Source organism: Mizuhopecten yessoensis, unplaced genomic scaffold, assembly GCF_002113885.1.
Source record: "Mizuhopecten yessoensis strain PY_sf001 unplaced genomic scaffold, ASM211388v2 scaffold3717, whole genome shotgun sequence".
Taxonomy (NCBI): domain Eukaryota; kingdom Metazoa; phylum Mollusca; class Bivalvia; order Pectinida; family Pectinidae; genus Mizuhopecten; species Mizuhopecten yessoensis.
The window spans coordinates 21,762-41,392 of record NW_018405184.1 but is presented as its reverse complement, the minus strand read 5'-3'; the positions used below and the strand labels follow the sequence as shown (position 1 = coordinate 41,392).

The 19,631-nt window shown below is 34.6% G+C and overlaps 3 protein-coding genes across 3 annotated transcripts in view; 2 read left to right on the top strand and 1 right to left on the bottom strand.

The window, feature by feature from the left end:
* The first annotated feature begins 487 nt into the window (after nucleotides 1-487).
* LOC110447971 lies at nucleotides 488-5,527 on the top strand. The gene is made up of 3 exons (XM_021493970.1): nucleotides 488-682; nucleotides 3,007-3,078; nucleotides 5,014-5,527. Exons 1-3 carry the CDS (start codon nucleotides 605-607, stop codon nucleotides 5,212-5,214), a joined length of 351 nt encoding a protein of 116 aa, XP_021349645.1. The 5' UTR covers nucleotides 488-604; the 3' UTR covers nucleotides 5,215-5,527.
* A 3,650-nt stretch (nucleotides 5,528-9,177) lies between these two features.
* On the top strand, nucleotides 9,178-14,528 carry LOC110447968. Its single transcript, XM_021493968.1, has 3 exons — nucleotides 9,178-9,386; nucleotides 13,178-13,243; nucleotides 13,630-14,528. Exons 1-3 carry the CDS (start codon nucleotides 9,189-9,191, stop codon nucleotides 13,894-13,896), a joined length of 531 nt encoding a protein of 176 aa, XP_021349643.1. The 5' UTR covers nucleotides 9,178-9,188; the 3' UTR covers nucleotides 13,897-14,528.
* LOC110447969 (HRAS-like suppressor 3) overlaps nucleotides 13,699-19,631 on the bottom strand; it is a 6,864-nt gene continuing 931 nt past the window's right edge. Inside the window, exons 2-5 of the mRNA XM_021493969.1 lie at nucleotides 18,628-18,855; nucleotides 17,648-17,768; nucleotides 16,275-16,510; nucleotides 13,699-13,781 (exon numbers count right to left, since the gene is read on the bottom strand). Coding sequence (XP_021349644.1) covers nucleotides 16,318-16,510; nucleotides 17,648-17,768; nucleotides 18,628-18,826 — 513 coding nt within the window. The 5' untranslated portion in view covers nucleotides 18,827-18,855 and the 3' untranslated portion in view covers nucleotides 13,699-13,781; nucleotides 16,275-16,317. The remainder of the gene's footprint in view (nucleotides 13,782-16,274; nucleotides 16,511-17,647; nucleotides 17,769-18,627; nucleotides 18,856-19,631) is intronic.

Below are 19,631 nucleotides of genomic sequence, written 5' to 3'. Positions count from 1 at the left end.
TTTGTCTAATTCCTTAATGTAAACAGACCGAAATAAATTATATCTATGTTGTTGTATGGTTTATATAGAAAGCAATGTTTAAATGTTCAGCATTTCTCTAATTTGCTTGCTGTCATTTACTATAGCAAAGTTTAATGTCCTATCCAAATATCTATATTTTCTTCTTGACTACAGTATTTCCACCACGGAGATCTCTAGGTCAGCGTTACTGTTTTTATATTACCTCACAACAAAATACAAGAATGTTGCGTTACTGGTGATACTTCTAATAGTAATATTATGGTGCAACTTTAATTAATGTGTAATATTTTTATATTTTAAATGTGTAAATTAGTGAAAACAATAATAGGAATCTCATTATTGTGAAGTAACCCCGTGGTCCACAATAATGAGATTCTATCAGTTGAACATTGTTCTGGTCTGAACAAATCGCACCTACAATCCAAGCAGTAAGGGAGAGCACTCTTAGAGCTGAGTAATGCTATTAATAGCACGTTTGTTTACCCTGTCTACCCGTATGTACATACTCTGCACGTAATGTTAACTTGTCACCAAAACGAAACCAACATGGTCGAAAATTAACTTTCAAACCCAGGGAATAATAATGCCGCCACAGAACAGAGATGACTATGAAAGATTGAAAGACGTATCGAATTTCTTTGCATCTGGGCAACTGCGACAGGTGTGTATTGTGTCATGGCGGTGTATATTTGACACATTTGAACAATGGTGTCAGATCAACGACCATGCTGTGTCAGGTAGTGTTTAAGAAATATGAATGATGTCAAAATATTGAATTTGAAGAAAATGGTTGTTTTAATACTTGAGATTTTATATGAAAGATACCTTTTACTAGCCTGATTTTCAAGATCGGTTCCTACAACAAGCTATCAACAGAATACATATATAGAATTTGATTCGCCACGTATCCTATGTCGCTCAAGCTTTGCTACATTTTCGCTACATTTGCTTTCTCTAAAACATAATCAATAATATTTCCAGGATGATCATTCTTGTCACCTTGCATGTTTGGGTTCTTCTTTTATACACTATACCTTAAACTTATACTTTTAAATTAATCTCTTAAACGTCAGGCACGACATCTACTTCCTTAAGCTAGGTTTTATTAAATCCAAGTTCATCAGAGTTCCCTCCCTTCGTTAGTGTCGACGCTAGTATATTACCTAGAACGGAATGATGCAATACTACAAATTATAATGCAATAACTCAGATGAATATTGATGTATTAAGGCAGTGAAAACGAGGCTTTCCTCATGTCCTAGAACACTTCTACTGAAGAAAAAAATGAAATCAAGAAGCGTTACCTCCCTTACCTTAAAATGCGCACCTAGCTACACGCCAGCGTCAATGTTGTCATGTTACAATATCACAGCCAATTCTCGAAAAAAGAAGAAGTTCTACTCTCAGTAGCAAATAATATCCAATGAGTCATGTACATATACACTGAATAAAAACAAAACCTACTTTTATAAAAAGAAACTTAAGAAATAATGATAATAATTAAACATAATTAAAACAATCCACAGCATCGTCGGTAGATACACTGGCATATTTTATGGGTCATAGTTTGGAAAACATCTCAAGCAGATCGTCATTTTGGACCAAACCAATTATTTATGTAGGTATATAGTGTTTCCAGATGTGGTCAGTTTGAGTGCAAGCCTCAGAATTACTTAACATGCGCAATGCATGTTTGTTGACCACCCGTGTCTCATTTATTTAAGACCGGAAAAAATGCATTCATTTGTTCATAGTCTACCAAAAATAATCCGGTTAGTGATTGACAGAATCAGATAAAATGTGGCAAATGAATGATCACCCTAGAGACGTAAACATTTATATATGTCTCTAGTCACTTATTAAGAAAGAATGACTGAAATACTGATGGCAGTAATATCAATCAAGGAAATAGCAAACATGGTTTGGATTTAAGCAATGTTATATGTCTTACCCCTTTAAACGAAATGGGTCTTAGCCGAACTGCATGCATTTGGTCAAGTCATCTTGAGTATCTGAGGGGAAACAGCTTTGGTCACATCGTAGCATTCTAATCTTAAATGTGTCGATTTAGTACTACAAACAATTTACTGTTATATGAAATTCAAAAGTGATCTAGACTGGGTACTCGGTGTATACAGTATCTGCTCAAACTTGCTCAACTCATCCCATCCCTTCCCTTCAATTTTTAAACATAACAATGGGACAATGTTTTACTCTGAAATATAAACAATAGGACACTGCATCTATCTTGACATATAAAAAACAGGACAATGTATTTACTCTGCCATGTAAACAATAGGGAAATCTATCTTGGGATATGAAAATATCACAATGTATTTTCATATTAAATAATAGCAAAATATACGTACCTTGGCATGTAGACAATAAAACAAATGAACATGATCTGACATAAACAAAGCATTATTATGAATACTGTATTACACATTAAATAATTCAATGGATGACGCTCACTTACATAATTACAAAAGATATTTTATATAAGATGATTGCATAGGTGTATTTGCATTAATGATTATTGCATAATTGATATTTACAGTTATGCATTACAGTGGTTTTTGAGTAATTCTCCCACTCTTCGTTATAATTTGCTCCTTTGCAGAAGATCTTGTTGCATAATTGATTAGCGCGAAGGTCACATCTGTATGTGTAGGCGTTTTAACACCTATTTAAATAAAGTGGTTTTTTTTCTAGCAAATATTTTGACTAATTTATGATGTTAATTTAAGATAATTTAGTGAACGAAAGTTAAAGATTTCTCATTACAGAGAATTACTGTTTATATCTAGTGCTTTTAGGTATAGCAATCAATATCACATATCTATCTGAATAATGTTATATCTTAAGAGTTATTTTAGATGCGTTTTGTGTTTTGATTTTGTGTCTTTCACTTGCTTAGATGAGTCCTGACGTTGGCGGCTTGTACATAAATCTGTTCATAAGCTTACCATTTCTTCTCCTTGCAAGGGCTGGCACCACTGGCAAGACTATGTACACAGACGGAATCTCCAAGTAGGATATGAAAATCCATTGCCAGAAGTAAGTACAGGAAGTCCTACATTTAACCTCATTACCGGATAAACATTATCTTCGAACTTTAGCATGCACATACTCATACACACACAGGTTTCTATATATTTTTACCTGTAATATATTGCGGATTATGAGTACGTTCGTATATTCCATTACGTTTCCATATAAAAAAACTTAGACGTTGTTCACAGCAGGTTGAAAATATCAACCTCCTTGCTGAAAAGTGAATTTAATGGCCAATGAAATATCCTGGCAGCGTTTTTACGTTGCAAATCGCATACCGATTTAAAAAAACATCAGTATCAGAAAAGGCAATAAATTCATAAGTACAAAAAAATGTAATGAGATAAAACTGAGTATTCCTAATTTTTTGTTTGTTTGTTTGTCTTAATAACATTTCAAAGTACATTATATATAAGTAGATACCAATGCACACGTGTAAATAATATAACGTATATCAAATAAACATTTTCTAAAATAGACATGATCAACACATTACTGGTTTATAGAGTAATAGCTCTCCAAAAAGAGATACTGTATAATAATAATATACAACATTTGATATAGCGCCCTATCTAGCTAACATAAGCCACTCTAAAGCGCTTTACAGTACATAGATATACAATTAATACAATTAGCATATACATTAATTAATTCAATTTTGAGGAATTCGCAGGAGCTGCCTTATCGGGCGCTAACTACTATTCCTATGTCACCTGGCTAATATCTCCCTATGTCTGTATGCCTGCGTGTGTGCTGGAGATGTATTGTGTTCTGTTTTGTAGTGGGAACGAGCTTCCAACGGCATCTTTTATAGTGCCACCTCACTTGAATGCTACAGCACAGATACCGCAACATCCACCCCAGATAATTTTAAACTCCACCTGGGTTGTTGGAGTTGTGTGGGCAGGAGAAAAACACTTTCTCTGATATTCCATGCGTACGACGACTTCGTGGATCGAACCCCGGCCGTCTGCGTGGAAGGCCGAAGTATTAACCACTTGACCAATCCGCCCATGTACACAGTAACAGAACCAACACATCGGTTTAGACAAAACAAATTCTACAACCAAGCGCAGAATATTTTTATCCTCCATCCTAGTCTTATTCGTTACATATATACTTGACACAAAAGCCAAAACAACAACAAATTAACCATGTCAACGCATATCAGTATATACTACTGTACATTGATATACCTAATATTGAATAAACATTTGCCGATATACACATAATCGACACGTTAGTATGTAGAGTAATAATTCTCCAATTACTGCAGGGTAACAGGGTCTATCATATGTTATCAGAGGGATATAGAACATTTTACCGAATGCAACGCCTCGGGTTGGAGCAAAATAAATTCTACACCCGAGTAGAATATTCGTATCCTCCATGCGTACATAATAGTTGACTATTGTTTCCTCCCATCTCTTATACAGTAAATAACGACAATAACATTACTAATGCAACAGTAATTATAGTGGGGTTTTCTTGATAACGTAAAGATTAACCCAAACATCATTTGGAAAGAGCAGGAAAAGTATAGTATACCGAAGATACACTTAACAATTCAAACATATTTTGCGAAAGCTACACAAACAGTTCGTTGAATAATTGTGCACTTTCCTAATGCGATGTAATGCGCCGAATGTGTTTTGGCAGTCAATAATGTTCCGCTGACAAACATGTTAATTTAATGGTATACTTTAAAATTAAAACATATTTTAAGAAAGCTACACAAACAGTCCGTTAAATAATTGTGCACTTACCTGATGCGATGTAATGTGCCGAATGTGTTTTGGCAGTTGATAATGTTCCGCTGACAAACATGTTAATTTAATGACATATTAAAATGGCGACAACATTTATCCCGATGATGGGCAGAAGTTATATTTTGTAATTCAATTTGTCTTTTTTTCTTCTTTTATTTTTTTGCTATAGCCGACATTGAAGATTAGGTTTTTGGCAAGCGTGCTCTTCATAGTGTGGGCCCTACAGACGATTACCGGGATCGCCATTTCCTTAACTATTGACGGAATCGAAGAGGATTTGAGACTTGATGGACGATTCCGGGAGTTTTATGCCATTCGGCGTGTGCTAGACCATATCATGGCTATAGTCTGTATTTTCAAAAGGTTTTAGAAACGATTTTAAATTGTAGTTGTTTGCTGATATTACCTTTATACATTCCGAATGTATGTATTGTAAAACTTTAACAGTGTATATAGAAACTGTCATTTCAACGTTCGAAACTTAACTCGTTTGCTCCTTCATATAAATTTATGATGTTATTTATTTAGTTGAGTAAAACTACTTTAAGTTTGAGTGTGATTGGAATCACCATTGATCTGTTCATCCTTCTGTCTGTCTTCCTCTTCATAATTCTTATTGATGCCATCGACCATGCGTTCTCCAAGGATGGGCCCTTCCATGAAATCTCTGCTGTGACATCCTTCTTCATGCAAAGGTGCAATCGGGTTTGACGTGATTAGTTCGACCTTGAATGAAATCATTCCCAGCCCGTTAATGGAAAGATATATATGATTTATATATGTCACGTATCTAATTGAAGTTTATCTGATGTTGCATAATATTATTTCACAGCTTTACGAAATATTGCTGTATGGGTAATAAGGAAAATGATAGGTTACATGTTCCATACAGCAATCGTACAGGCAGCAACTTAGTGCATTTACTGTAATGATATTTAAGAAAATTGATAGCTGATATGTGCCATTGAGTTGTTATGCAAGCAGGAACTATTAACATTTACTGTAAGAGCATTTAAGATAAAAATAGATTGCATAGACCATACAGCAGTTGTGCAAGTACAAACTATGCGTAGCGCTATGACACTAGATGAGATACTAAGTATATATATTGGTGCCTGTGTGCGTTAAGCTATATGGGGTACTTTAGAGAAATTAACTTGTATGATTGAGATAGAATGGATCCAAGAGTAAAGGCGTTTTATCAGATTCAGTCCGATCGACCCCATTCATTGTGTTTTTAACAGTTTTGTTAATTCAAATTACAATAACAGGTTTACAGTATGTAAACGAGATATATGGAATTATTTTTGTTTGATAAAATAAAAATGTATGTTTGTTTCCTGTTTCGCTTCAAAACAATAGGGTAGGTACGTAGGAAAAACGTTGTATTTTAGGTTTTTTATTTGTTATTTTCTGGTGAAGAAAATCTTTGCATGAATGTTTTAAATATATGTTATTGTTTTAATAAAGTTTGTACATGAAACACAAAATTTTGTTTTGTTGTATTTTTACAAAAAGCAATACCATTGTAATTTGGCCTATTTGTTGGGGTGTAAGAATCATCTTTGGACATTTGACAAGTGTTCATTTTGTAAGATGATGCAGCACTTCAAATTATCATTTCATAATGACATGCAAATATGAAAAACACCAATGCACAGGGCTTCCATTTGGATAAGTAGAAGACAAAAATATCGAAGTCGGAGAGCCCCAATTGGGCTTTAGAATTCTGAGACTATATAGTATAAGGGAAATGAAAATGAAATCTCCCCTGAACGAAAGTGTCATGCCGACAGATGCAATGAAGTACACTACGGCTGGGTTTCTGATTTTTGCCTCCATGAATTCATTTTGTACTCAGTGGTTTTGTCAAGTGTTTTACACGGGCTTCAGTGGTTTTCCATTCATTTTACCAATGTTTATCAACATGACACAGCTGACAGATATAATAGTACTGAAAGACAAAACAGATTGAGTACAGTATGTGACCTGAATGATGTCGAGGATGAGTTCCATTTCATTTAAAAATGTCCTTGCTATATTGATGTAAGGTTGAAACTGATAAAGAAAAATTATATAAGACATACAAGCATGTATAAATTAATTGAACTAATTACTTGTGAGAATTTATCTGACATTAGAAATCTTGGCAAGTATTCAATACAAGCAAACAAAAGGAGATCTGAGCTGATTTCTGGTTGGTGTTCACTCTCCAAAGTATGTGTGTGTGTGTATCATATTGTATGTTGTCTTTGTATCATATTGTTCTGTATATATGTTATAACTGATAAGTCAGCCGATTTAAAGTGATAAAGAACTTGAACTTGACTACGCACCATTATAATGAAGTTACAAATATCGTTTAATGGAGTTTTTGTACTCAAAGTTTTCAACAAAACCAGCAATAAATTAGTTTGTCATTTCTCCTGATTGTTTCATGATATTCTTTTATATCGTACTACATTCCAGCAAGTTCATTTATTTGCATTTACTTCCAGATTGGGAGATAATACATGTAAAGGAAACGGTTGCTACTTTGGGAAACCAATACGATTTCTAGGGTCGACAGGAAAACATAGGCTCGGTGGGGAAACGGCAAATACAACCATTTTTGTTTTCATTTGGCTTTAATCTTTCATTGAAGTAAAACGTGATTACACTGTATGACATTGAAAACCCTCATGAGTGACACAGCGATGCTTATTAGGTAATTTAGTGGCAAAATCTTTTAAAAAATACAATCATATCTTTCAGCAGCTTTGTTTGATGTCTCCAACCACATATATTCTTCTTCTAATAACTTACAGTATCAACGAAGCAATCTTACATTGATTTCGTGGAAAGACATAATTTGAAATACGTGTATGAGCTGTTCCTGTTGAAAAGGCTATTTAGTCAAATAACGCGCCTAAAATCGATCAAATACTGAAAACATATATCTCCTCACGAAAGTGTTTACGTAGTTGATAGTGAATGTGTGTTCTAATGCGCTTGACTGGAAACTTGAAATATTTTCATTTGGCGCATTGCTATTGTTTGGAGGATAAACTGAGACAGATTTGTTTCTGTGAGATGTACAGAAATAAAGAATGGGTGAGACTGAAGACGATGTAAACTTGTGCATGTAGAAATGGTTGATAGTTTATTAACTAGTGTACACGGTGGAAACTGCGAAGTGACAAAAATATTGAATACCCCTTGTAAATCGAAAACCATACGTCAATCAAACCATATACAAATTTGTTCATATAAAGGAACATGTATGTTAATGGAAGTTTTCATTTTGTATCATAGGTTTGGGTAAACAGAACCAATATCTATATTGCATCTTCGACGAAAAAGAATACGGAAACGCGATCGACATCTCTCTTACTTTGAGTTGCCTGCCTATTTCCTAATTTACAAAACATTTCCGTAGAAACGTATACGTCGAGGAAATCATCAGTGTTGGTGCTTTCATGGTTTCTCAAAAAGGGTGTGCAACATCACTGGTAGTATTTTCATATTAGAATTGTCTTTGTATAAATATACAGAGAAATTAATTGTAAAACGAAAATATTTTTTCAAGGATGGTAGAAATGAGATGCACAACAAATATAAATGTCATTGAATCATACCTAAAGAGTTAGTTTATACAAGAGCAAAACTGGTGTGCTATGAATATTAATACTTAGGAAACCAAAGTCATGTTAATTGGCCATGGAGACGTAGTATACACGTCTCTGTTGGAAACAAAGGCTTACAAAAAGTCTTACTATTGTAGTTATTAGCTCAAACCCACAGAATGTTTAGCATACAAAGCTGCTTCGAGTATGTATTGATGACACCCTGACTTGGGAAAAATCGATTTCAAAATCTATCAACTACAATAAAATGTATGTAGGGTTAAGACATTCCCTCCAGAGTCAGCAAGAATCACATTTTATAATTGTTTGGTTTATTCTACCATACATTGATGGTTGTTCCAACATTTGGTACATTGCTCTGCGGTTTTCTTTTCAGAACTGATCGATCAAAGCCATAGTCATGCCGAACAAAAACAGTTGCCAATCCTTACTACCAGTTTTGGGCGGTGGTACGTGTATCCTTTAGAGCCACAAATCTATTTAAAAAATATTGCGAAATAACAACGTGGGCCGGGTCGCAGTTCTTATTTCTAAAGATATGATCGTATACAAAAATATTTGAGCTATTTCATCCGTTAATAATTGATTCTGGTCTCAGAAACTAGAACCTCAACGCTGTCTAAAACAAACCAACAAAACAAAGAAAACCTCCAGTACGGCCCATGCAGTAAGGGAGAGCACTCTTAAAACCTGAGTAAGGTTTATGAATAGCACGGTAATGTTTACCCTATCTACCCGTATGCACAAAAAGGCATGTAATCAGTTATGCACCAGAACGAAACTAACATGGCCGAACATTGACCTGAATACACAGGGATTCATAATGCCGCCAAACAACCTAGATCGCGACATACAAGAACACTATGAAACGCTGAAAGACGTATTCAGTTTCTTTAAATCTGGACGACTTCGACAGGTGTGTATTTCGAACAGGTGTGTCATGGCGGCGTGTATCAGACACATATACACAACGGTGTCAGATGATCGGGCTTTGTCAGGTAGTATCATTAAGATGCGAACGGTGACTGGGAGAGGCAGTATACGGTATATAGGTACATGTTCATATAACCTGAAATATATTGAGTGCCGGTGTTTTCGGTAACATGTTTGATATAAGAACGTATAGCCGGCATCAGAACTATATGATTCAACTTAAGTTTAATCATCTATATTTTACGTTACGTGCAGGCATTCTTAAATACTACACCATATGATATATGTGTTGGTATACCTCAAAATCACATCGAACACCTCGACTATTTTCGAAAATTAAGACTCCTGGCCGAGTGGCGAGGTATAAGTTCAGAATAATGTCAAATTATCACATGACATCAGAAGAAAATTGCTGAAATACTTATGATTTTATAGGAAAGATATGATTTTATAGGAAAGATATACGGTTTACTGGCATAATTTTCAAGATCAGTTTCCACCACCCATTGTCAAATAGATACCGAAATGAAACTTAGCTTGAAGTCCATGTCTGTCCTTTGTTCATAGCCTTGCTATGCGATATTTGCTCTCTCTCTGAAAAATAATCAATGGTATCTCCAGACAGACATTTCTCGTGGCATTGTCTGTCTTTACAGTAAGCATACTACGATGGCCGATAGCAGCCGACACAAAACAACTACAATATAAGACATTTGTACACTTGTACACTTTTTAAAAACTGTACATGTACACAATACAACTACAATATTGGACATTTGTGTACATGTACACTTTTTAAAAACTGTACATGTACACAATACAACTACAATATTGGACATTTGTGTACATGTACACTTTTTAAAAACTGTACATGTACACAATACAACTACAAGTGCTATTAACATTCCTTAACGGTTCGGGTCAACTTGATATTTCACACGTGCCTGATGCGGCGGTGAATTTAAAGACCAAACGACAAGGAAAGGGAATATGTTCATAAATCAGCGAAGAGGCGATAGAGGTCACCACACAGTGTTGCTACATAGACTGTACAAAATATTTCACTAGTTGATGCTTGAAAGCGACTTAATATCATCACCTGAAAATGGATATACTAGAAAAGTTTGACATGAGTAATTATCAAGTGTTTAATTTTCTTAATATTTTCTTTGTATGTTGATTGGTCTTATTTCCTATTTTTAATTTGAAAGAAATGTAACAGACATAAACCATCGTTATACGCATATCTATGTGGGCTTTACCTAATGTATGGATTGGAGTCATAAAGTAGAACGTTGCCTTGTTCAGTGTGAATAGTTGATTGCTAAAGTCAAATATAATATAATACTTACTGTAACAAAAGTTGTATGTAGATTGTTCTGAGAGAAATAACTAGTGTTTTATACCCAAGGCAATAGCCTCCAAACTTGTGAATATGTCACATGGAACACTTTAAATTACGTATTTGGGGTTATTGAGTTAAAATTATAATTCTATATACAAATTAAGTAACTACATGTTTTTGTTTTGTCTCCAACCATTACTCCAAAATTCACATACAAATTATATGATATTTGGTATACCTCTGATTTGTGACCGTCTAGTACTGTTTGACTTCTGGGGAATCTAGTAATGTCCTTGTCGTTTATTAGCCGCCGTATCAGACACGTGTGAAATATCAAGTTGATCCAAACCGTTAAGGAATGTTAATAGCACTTGTAGTTGTATTGTGTACATGTACAGTTTTTAAAAAGTGTACATGTACATAAATGTCTTATATTGTAGTTGTTTTGTGTCGGCTGCTATCGGCCATTGTAGCATACACTCTATCACAAACGTTTAAAGTTAATAAACGATATCTAAACAGTTGGCACATATATATTAACACAGTTTGTCATGTACTTCCTCTTGTTTGACTTTTAATAATTTCAAGTAAGTTAAGTGTATCAGAGTTCCCTCCCATCCATATTGTCGACGCTGTTGAAATAAATGCCTCAGATGATAATATAATGCAATATTCAGATGATTTTTTTATAATATCAAAGCAGTGGAAGATTAATGATGTGTTTAAAACAGTTTGCTTCCCATGTCTCTTTATAGTTCTTGATTGTTTCAGCAATAAAAAGTTACGACGTTAACTAAAGCCGTATACATTAAGTAGCCTTGCTTAAGTCCGTAAACTATATATTCTTAAAACAAATGAAATCAAAACGTGCGTACTTCCTTATACTATTTTAACATGTCTCGATTTCAAACAATTAACACCTTGTCACACATTATTGTCAATGTTGTCATCTGACAATATCACAGCCTATCCTCGAATGAACAAAACAAACTTACTCTCAATAGAAATAATTATATTAAATATCATGAATTGTGTATGAAAACATTGAACAATAGATATGTTAATTAAAATAAGTTATAGAAATAAAAATAAAAAAATGAGTGAATAAGAATTGCAACACTACGATGTGAACCCTGTAATTTTCAGTTTGGATAATAGCCCTACTCGTTCCTTAAAAGAATGCACTTTTTGCATTGGTAAATTGTCCTATGGAGTGAAGGGGGCAAGGGAGATTATTTGTATTTGCATCGAAATACCAAAATGTATTGAAACCACATGAGAAATAATGAAGTCAGGAAAAACGCGTATAATTAACGGAAATATTATCAACTAATTACGGTACTGAAGCTCGTTTAAATAAAAAGGAAATCTGGGCCAGTATTCACTGAACCGTTCTAATGCTCAAACTCTGATTCTGTGTTCAATCAAGCTTTAACATCAGTTCCGGTGATAAATTAATAAAAAAAAATAATCATCAGTTACGAAGTAACATAAGTGTGGCGTTTACAATGCATAATACGACATAACATTACATAGAGAATAATACATGCCTTTTTCCATATCACACCCAGTATCAACCCGAGACTGCAATATCAGCTCAAGGGCCGAAGGCCCGAGGGCTGATATTGGTTGAGGGTTGCTTTATTCTGTTAATTACATACTTACTAATAAAAGCTACTATATTATGATATATTTTTCTATTGAAATATTGAAAAACGAAAATTTCCAAAAGGGGTGTGATACGGGTTTTGCGGGCTGGTACGGGTTTTGGGGTGTGATACGGCGGGGGCTGATATGGGTAAGAGCAATTGTGTCGTATCGCATATACAAAAAGCCCGTATTTATTAGTAAGTATGTAATAAACCACATTACACACAATAAGGTTCTTCTCGAATTTGCAATTTTTAAAATCCCCTTAAGTTCGCTACGTCACTCAGCAGTCCTATCAATTTAAACACGTTTGGCTTTTTAATGTTGTAAGTTTTCAAAAAACATTATTCGCAAATCAGAATACATACAATAGTAGTTTGGAGTAAGAATTCTAAGTCGACACACTGGTTCGTGTTTATACAAAGAAATAAATAATGTTATCTATCACCAATGTCGTGAATCACAAACTCGATCCTGATGAGGTATACTAACCATCTTCCAGTTTCTATTGGCAGATGTAAGTTAGTTATACGGAATTAAACAATACGATTTATATATTTTTGGTTGCATTTGTTGAAATTATATTTTCCATGTTTTTGTTTACAAATATTGAGTCTTTTTGTCCTAATGAAGCCGTATCTATATTTCTTATAATCTGACCCTTATTTTACAACATTATTTTGCTATTGTGTAATTTTGTTGTATATTTCGTTATTTATTTAAACCAGTATATGTTTATATCATACAAAGTACTAACGAACGGTTTGATACATTGACAGGGATGGAACAAATTCAAAGAAAATTATCTACGGAAGAGGTATGGAGCAAACTGGGAGCAACACCAGGTAACCTATACTTTAACGTTTCAGTAAGAACTAATTGAATTAAAGTAGTGCGCAAAGATCTAATAGAATTTATCAAGAATACTGCCCTAAATCTGACAAAGCGATCAAATTAATTCTTGTTTTCATGTTTTATCTCAGGTTACACAAGCATAAAACATTTCCAACGATAAATGTTTATAGACTGGCATTGATTTGTCGAATGATTCAGCGAAAACCAACTCAAAATTCATGAATAAATTATCTCTTAGTAATTTTTCTTGTAGCTTTTCTTTGCTGCTACTACTTTAACATTATTGAAAAGTTTCAACAGTAATTATGTTCATTGTCATATGACATATCGACGCTTGAAAGTAAGTTTCCTCCATATTATGTCATTACTTTTTCAGGTGAGTAAAAATGAAGTGGGTTTCTTGGTGATTGGAATCGTCATTGGTCTGTTCATCCTTCTGTCTGTCTTCCTCTTCGTAATTCTTATTGATGCCATCGACCATGCGTTCTCCAAGGATTGGCCCTTCCATGAAATCTCTGCTGTGACATCCTTTATAAAAAAAAACGTAACCGGAGGTGACGTCATTAGTTCGACTTTGCGTAAAAACATTCCAAGTGCATACATTAATTTATATATGAGTTATGTATGTCATATACCAGTTTGAAGTATATAGAATCATATACTCGTCTGTGATATGGCTTGTTTTGCATGTGTGTTTATTCTAGCTGTGCATAGCCCATATTCCGGACAAAACCATTTCCGCCCGGTATCCGCCATGTCCGCCCGGCAAGCGCCATATCTGCCCGGCACGCGACATATCCGTTTAACTTCTTATTTTTTTAATCGTTTTGAAAATTAAAGGATCCCTGTCAAGCTGATTCCAAAACACTAGAGATTCAACTGTGGGTTTTCGTATATACCCTTAGTTTTTATCTGTATATAACTTTCGTAGACTAGGTAGCTCAATTGGTTTGAGCGACAGTCTTACAATCTGTGGTCCAGGTTTCGAAACCTGGTCTGGCCACAATGCATTTTTACACACAGAACACTGTTGGTGATTATACTTTGTTAATTGTATCTTTATTATTTGTTTATTTTATCTGTAGTTTATCAATTTTTCATAAGACTCCCAGATGTTGTTTTTTTTTCAGAAATTATATTTATAAAAGCTGTAGTCATGCCGGAAAAAACCAGTTTCCAGTGTTTTAGTTTTTGGCAGTGGTACAGAGATCCTTCAAATACCATGTCTTACACTATGTAAACAAACTATTTGGCATCATTTTTATTAATGAAAAATAAAGATTATTTAGTAACAGTGACTGAAACGATGACTGCCTTCATATTTGTTTACTAACACAGTTTGAAAATTTTCTTTTTGTTGATTTAAAAATGTCCTTACTCTAGTTTTCAAAATTGTTGACTTCCATTTGAAAATATTTTACTTGAGTAAAATAAAATATTAATTTCGGTCAATTTCTCTATGTGAGCAGTGATTTACAAAGTAAATGAAATTTACTTGTTGTCATTGTTTTCATTGGTGATGTCCTATTACAAGTATTTATTAATGAAATTAAATGTCCATTATTGTTTCAGGGTGTGTGACCAATCAATTTTTGTGTGAGAAACCAATTGGTTTTGACAACTTCATTTTGTTGTACAGCATTTTCCCAACACACATGTAAGGTAGGCTTTTATTGTATTTTGTGGTAAAACAGTAACAAATAGGACATACACTTGTATATCTTTAATAAGGCCAAACAAAAAATATTTCATGTTTCCGGTAACCCTACCTTCCCTTATGTGTTGTGCCTACCCTTAACTTTTTAAGGCAAGTACCAAAGAAGCCCTATTTAAATCAAGATCTCCCTTCTATATAATATATAAAATTATTTTTGAAAATAAAATTTGTTACCTGCTTTCCTACACTAATTTTTTCCAACATGTTACAGGAAACATACGTTTTATGTCTGGCCTAACCTAGTAGTCATATTATGTAATAATATTATACTAAGGGTTACTTTTAGTACACAAAGGACAACAATGTAACTATTCGAGAAGGACATTCATTTTATGACACAAGGGTTTGCTAATGCATTTCTAAAAAAATAGGTAATAAAATTATGATGTTATTGATAAAGCAATATTTACGACAATTGAATTAAATATGTATATATTACAGCATATACTCTTTGGTTAATAAAATTGGAAACGTGACATAGTGAGGTTCTGTTTTTCTTATTATGATAATTTACTTTTTTACAACTCATCCACCCAACCCAACACCACCCCCAAAAACATAAATTGTACTAAGTGACGTGTTGGCATTCAATTGAATTGATTTCCATTAGTTTTACAACTTATTCGATATACAATTGCAAAACAAGTGACAATTATGGATATAAGCATCATCATCATCATCATCATCATCATCAATCATCATCATCATCATAATTTACAACATCATCATCATCATCATATCATCATCATCATCATCATCATCATCATCATCATAATTTATAACATCATCATCATCATCATCATAATTTACAATATCATCATCATCATCATCATCATCATCATCATCATCATCATCATCATCATCATCGAAAGTGAAAAAAAACCACTCCGTGCTAATACTCACCGCAAATACACTAGTATTTGCCTGCTGGTATGTCGATGAGTACTTCATCTTTAAAACGACAAAACGAAGTAGGTACCAATTACAAATGTAGTTTGTTTGACAAAAATACCTAGCAAATTCTGGTTTACCACACGTTTAGTGCATACTAAAGTAAGTCTCTGCTACATATGTCGTTTCAACAGGAAAATACTTTTTTCTGAACTCTTTACGGGATGATAAAGTCACGTGTCAATACATTTGAGAGACTCTGATCACTTCACTGCTGTTTTTTTTTTAATATTTTATACACAATAGCAAATTTAGGATTTAATTTTTACTATGAATTAATACTACAAGAATTAACATCTGACGTGTGCATACATATTTCAAAACATATTTATATGTTAAAAATCTCATTTAACTTTAATTGGAGTTTAACATCCTTGTCATATAAAGACGGGTTCATCAGCTTGAGGAAAGGCTTGATTCACTTATAGCTCCAAACATGGCGGCCACTTCACACGGCTGATGCCAACATTTGTACCCATACCGACACCACGTCGCGAAATGTTCACAGTTGTATGTTCTTAGGCTGTATATATGCTGGTCCGCAATCGACAACAATGCCCGCTGTACAACCCGCCTCTTTCTGTAGGGACTGTAAATATAACCAATATAGGTGGTCATCAGTTCACGATAATTATATGTTCCAGATAAAAAAAAAATCATGACTGAAAGTAACCGTCAAAACATTTTTCATGATGGAAGAAACTATCTAATATTCTAAAGTAGAAGTAAATATTTCGAGAAACTTTCTAAACATTCCAATGATCATACTTATTACCGCTGATACAGAGATGTAGCAATGATCCTTTCAGGCAATTTACACTGTAACTGTACTCGGAATAACGGCGCGATGTGACTATCCTAGTGAAAGGCTATCGTACGATGATACCATATATTTCTGACACAAAATTGTACAGCTGTGTGGCTATTTTAATAATGTCTTTGTATGTGTACCCCTATTGGTAATTAGACAACAACATGTTAATGTCCCGAGGGATACAGCTCAATTGACCGTCCTATGCATATGCCAATCGCCCCGCCTACACATAGGTCTTCACGTGACTGGCATTGAGCCAATCAAATGAGAGCTGGACGGAACTAGTATTCGACATTGCCTCCTCACTCCTCAGTTTGTCATCGATCGATACCTCACTGCAGACGATAATGAAAGATTGGATATGGCTCATGAGAGAAAGTCGGACCTTGCAGCTTGAAATATTGAATTTTAAAAACGCGTGTGCAGTTCTTATCGTAATGCTCATGTACTTAAATTAACAGTGCCAATATAGCATTTCGGACATAAATTTAAGCAAGTTTCTTGACCAGATCTATTTCCTGAGGGGACGGTCGACACATGCTTGTATTCAGACAAGCCGAATTGCTCATAATATTATACTTCAGAATGGGATTCCGTCGACCAAGTCTGGTGTCGGCAGATCAGATACTTACTATGTGCCTTTAACCAGTACTTTAGCGGTTATGATACCGATACGAACCGCACAGACTTTATATCAACCATCAGTTAAAAAAACACTATTGAGAGCCATATCTGTCATTTCAACAAATCGTTCCCACTTTTGTTTCACGATCGACGACGATTGGAAATGGTTGGGTCAGTACAAACCAGAATGTCTCGGCCATTTCCGTGATAAAGTTACGTAAACATACGAGAGAGTTAGTCTGCAGAGCATTCTGTTACAATATTTTGATAGAATTTGAAGCATCATACCTGCGCTCCTCGTCCAAGTAGTTGTCGATCGCACATTCGCTGTCACCAACAGTCTCGTATAGATTACGTGAGCTAACGTCACCACCATTATCTGCGACTAAATCAACGATCTTGTCGCTGCCTGTGTAATGTAGTAAAGCCGAACTTCAAAGTAGGATCACAAATGCTAATCGTTTTTTAAAAGAAAATAATAACGGCTTCTGCATTAAATGTTTATAACGTGATGCTATACATTGTAGCAACAATTCCTTTCAAACGCATTCGTGTACATTTTTTTATTACAATTTGTATTCATTTCAATTCGATATCGCCCTTAAATTAACCGGCTTCAATGGAAACTGTTAGCAAATACCAATTGGAAAGTTTCAGGCTAAGTGAGTATCTATGCATAATCAATTAAGCTATTTGATTCTGATTTGCTAACTGGTTTCCATGCAATCATCGCCTTACCAAAATGGTTCGATTTAAAACAAAAACACAAACTCGCAAACAAAGCGACACACAAGTCACGGGCTAAGTACGATCTCAAATGCGGTACGTCAATATCTATGCATAATTAATAAGGCTACATGACTCTGGTCTGTTTCCTTGAAATGTAAAATTTAAAATTAGATCCGGGATGCGAGTATACATAATGACATATGTGTGTGCACCTAATCCTAGCATTGGATACTATTTATAATCGTGTCCGGAAAGCAGGACAGGTAATTTCTACGAACTGACTGGTGTGTATCCATATTTGTGTCTCCACTGTAACCATGGAAACGTACATGCCTATCATTAGTTTCGAACTATACCGTTCAAGACTATAACATTACACATTCAGTGACAGTTTCGTATTAAACAACACCATACCTTTGCACATTGGTGAACGAATGGTTAACATATATGAGAACTGAATAAAAAGATTGCATGACGACAGAAATACTTTGTAAACATGGAAAACGTGTTTTAAGTCATGATTTATTAGATATATTTACCTATATATATGGCGTAGTGCAGATAACCTTTTCGTATCATCTTAATCATGTCGCCACGTTTCCGTTTCCTCAGACTTCTTTTGATCCTGGCTTTCTGAGATCTGATTGATTCCACGCATGACAGGGATTTTGATAAATCTGTACTTGATGCAGAAAAACATTCCAAACTTCCTTTAACCTTACGGAAGGATCCTTTCATTTTACGAATGGGGCAAATATCAGTTTACGCTGAAAATGAAAATTTAAGTTCATGCATTAATAAACAAACGAAACAGAGAGATAGATATATAAATCAAGCAGGATCTCTCCAGTCGGAAACTCTCTGCAAACCAAGTAAATTATATGGTCTCTATGGTGTCCGGTTGAGACAGAACTTACAGCAAATATCTATTCCTTTTATTTGATCAAAATATAAAAATAAACTTGCGGGGGAAAAAAAAGAAACTGTGCATAGGTGAAAAACCGGTCAAAAACCCCCTTTAAAATGTATTGTAATAATTTGTTTTTAACGCGAGGGAACAACAAACACATAATTCATACTGAGCCGGTTCACAATGACAATATCGGTTATACCCAGCGNACGGGGAATGCCGTTCAAGATACAAACTAACGCACGGGAAGCTCATACAACGTTCCAGGCTGATTTCGCAGTTCACGTAGCCGACGTTGCATCTCGTCCCATACGTGCTTGATTGTCATGGCGAACTGAAAAGTTCCCGATATTTGCAAAAAATATCAAAGTTTATAAAATCTTTGTATCGATCTCTACCAAATACGGAAGGTATGTGATAAAAGCAAGACCACACTCTTGTGTTTTTCTAACGAATCATTTATTGCGCGGACGTATATATTCACTCGTGCGCTCCGCACACTCGGGAATATATTCGTCCGCGCAATAAACTTGTGTTTTCTGATTCGTTAGAAAAACACAAGTGTGTGGTCCTCCACCTATGCGGTCATAGGTTTTACCAGACTGATGGACACAGATGCACACCAAAGCGTCT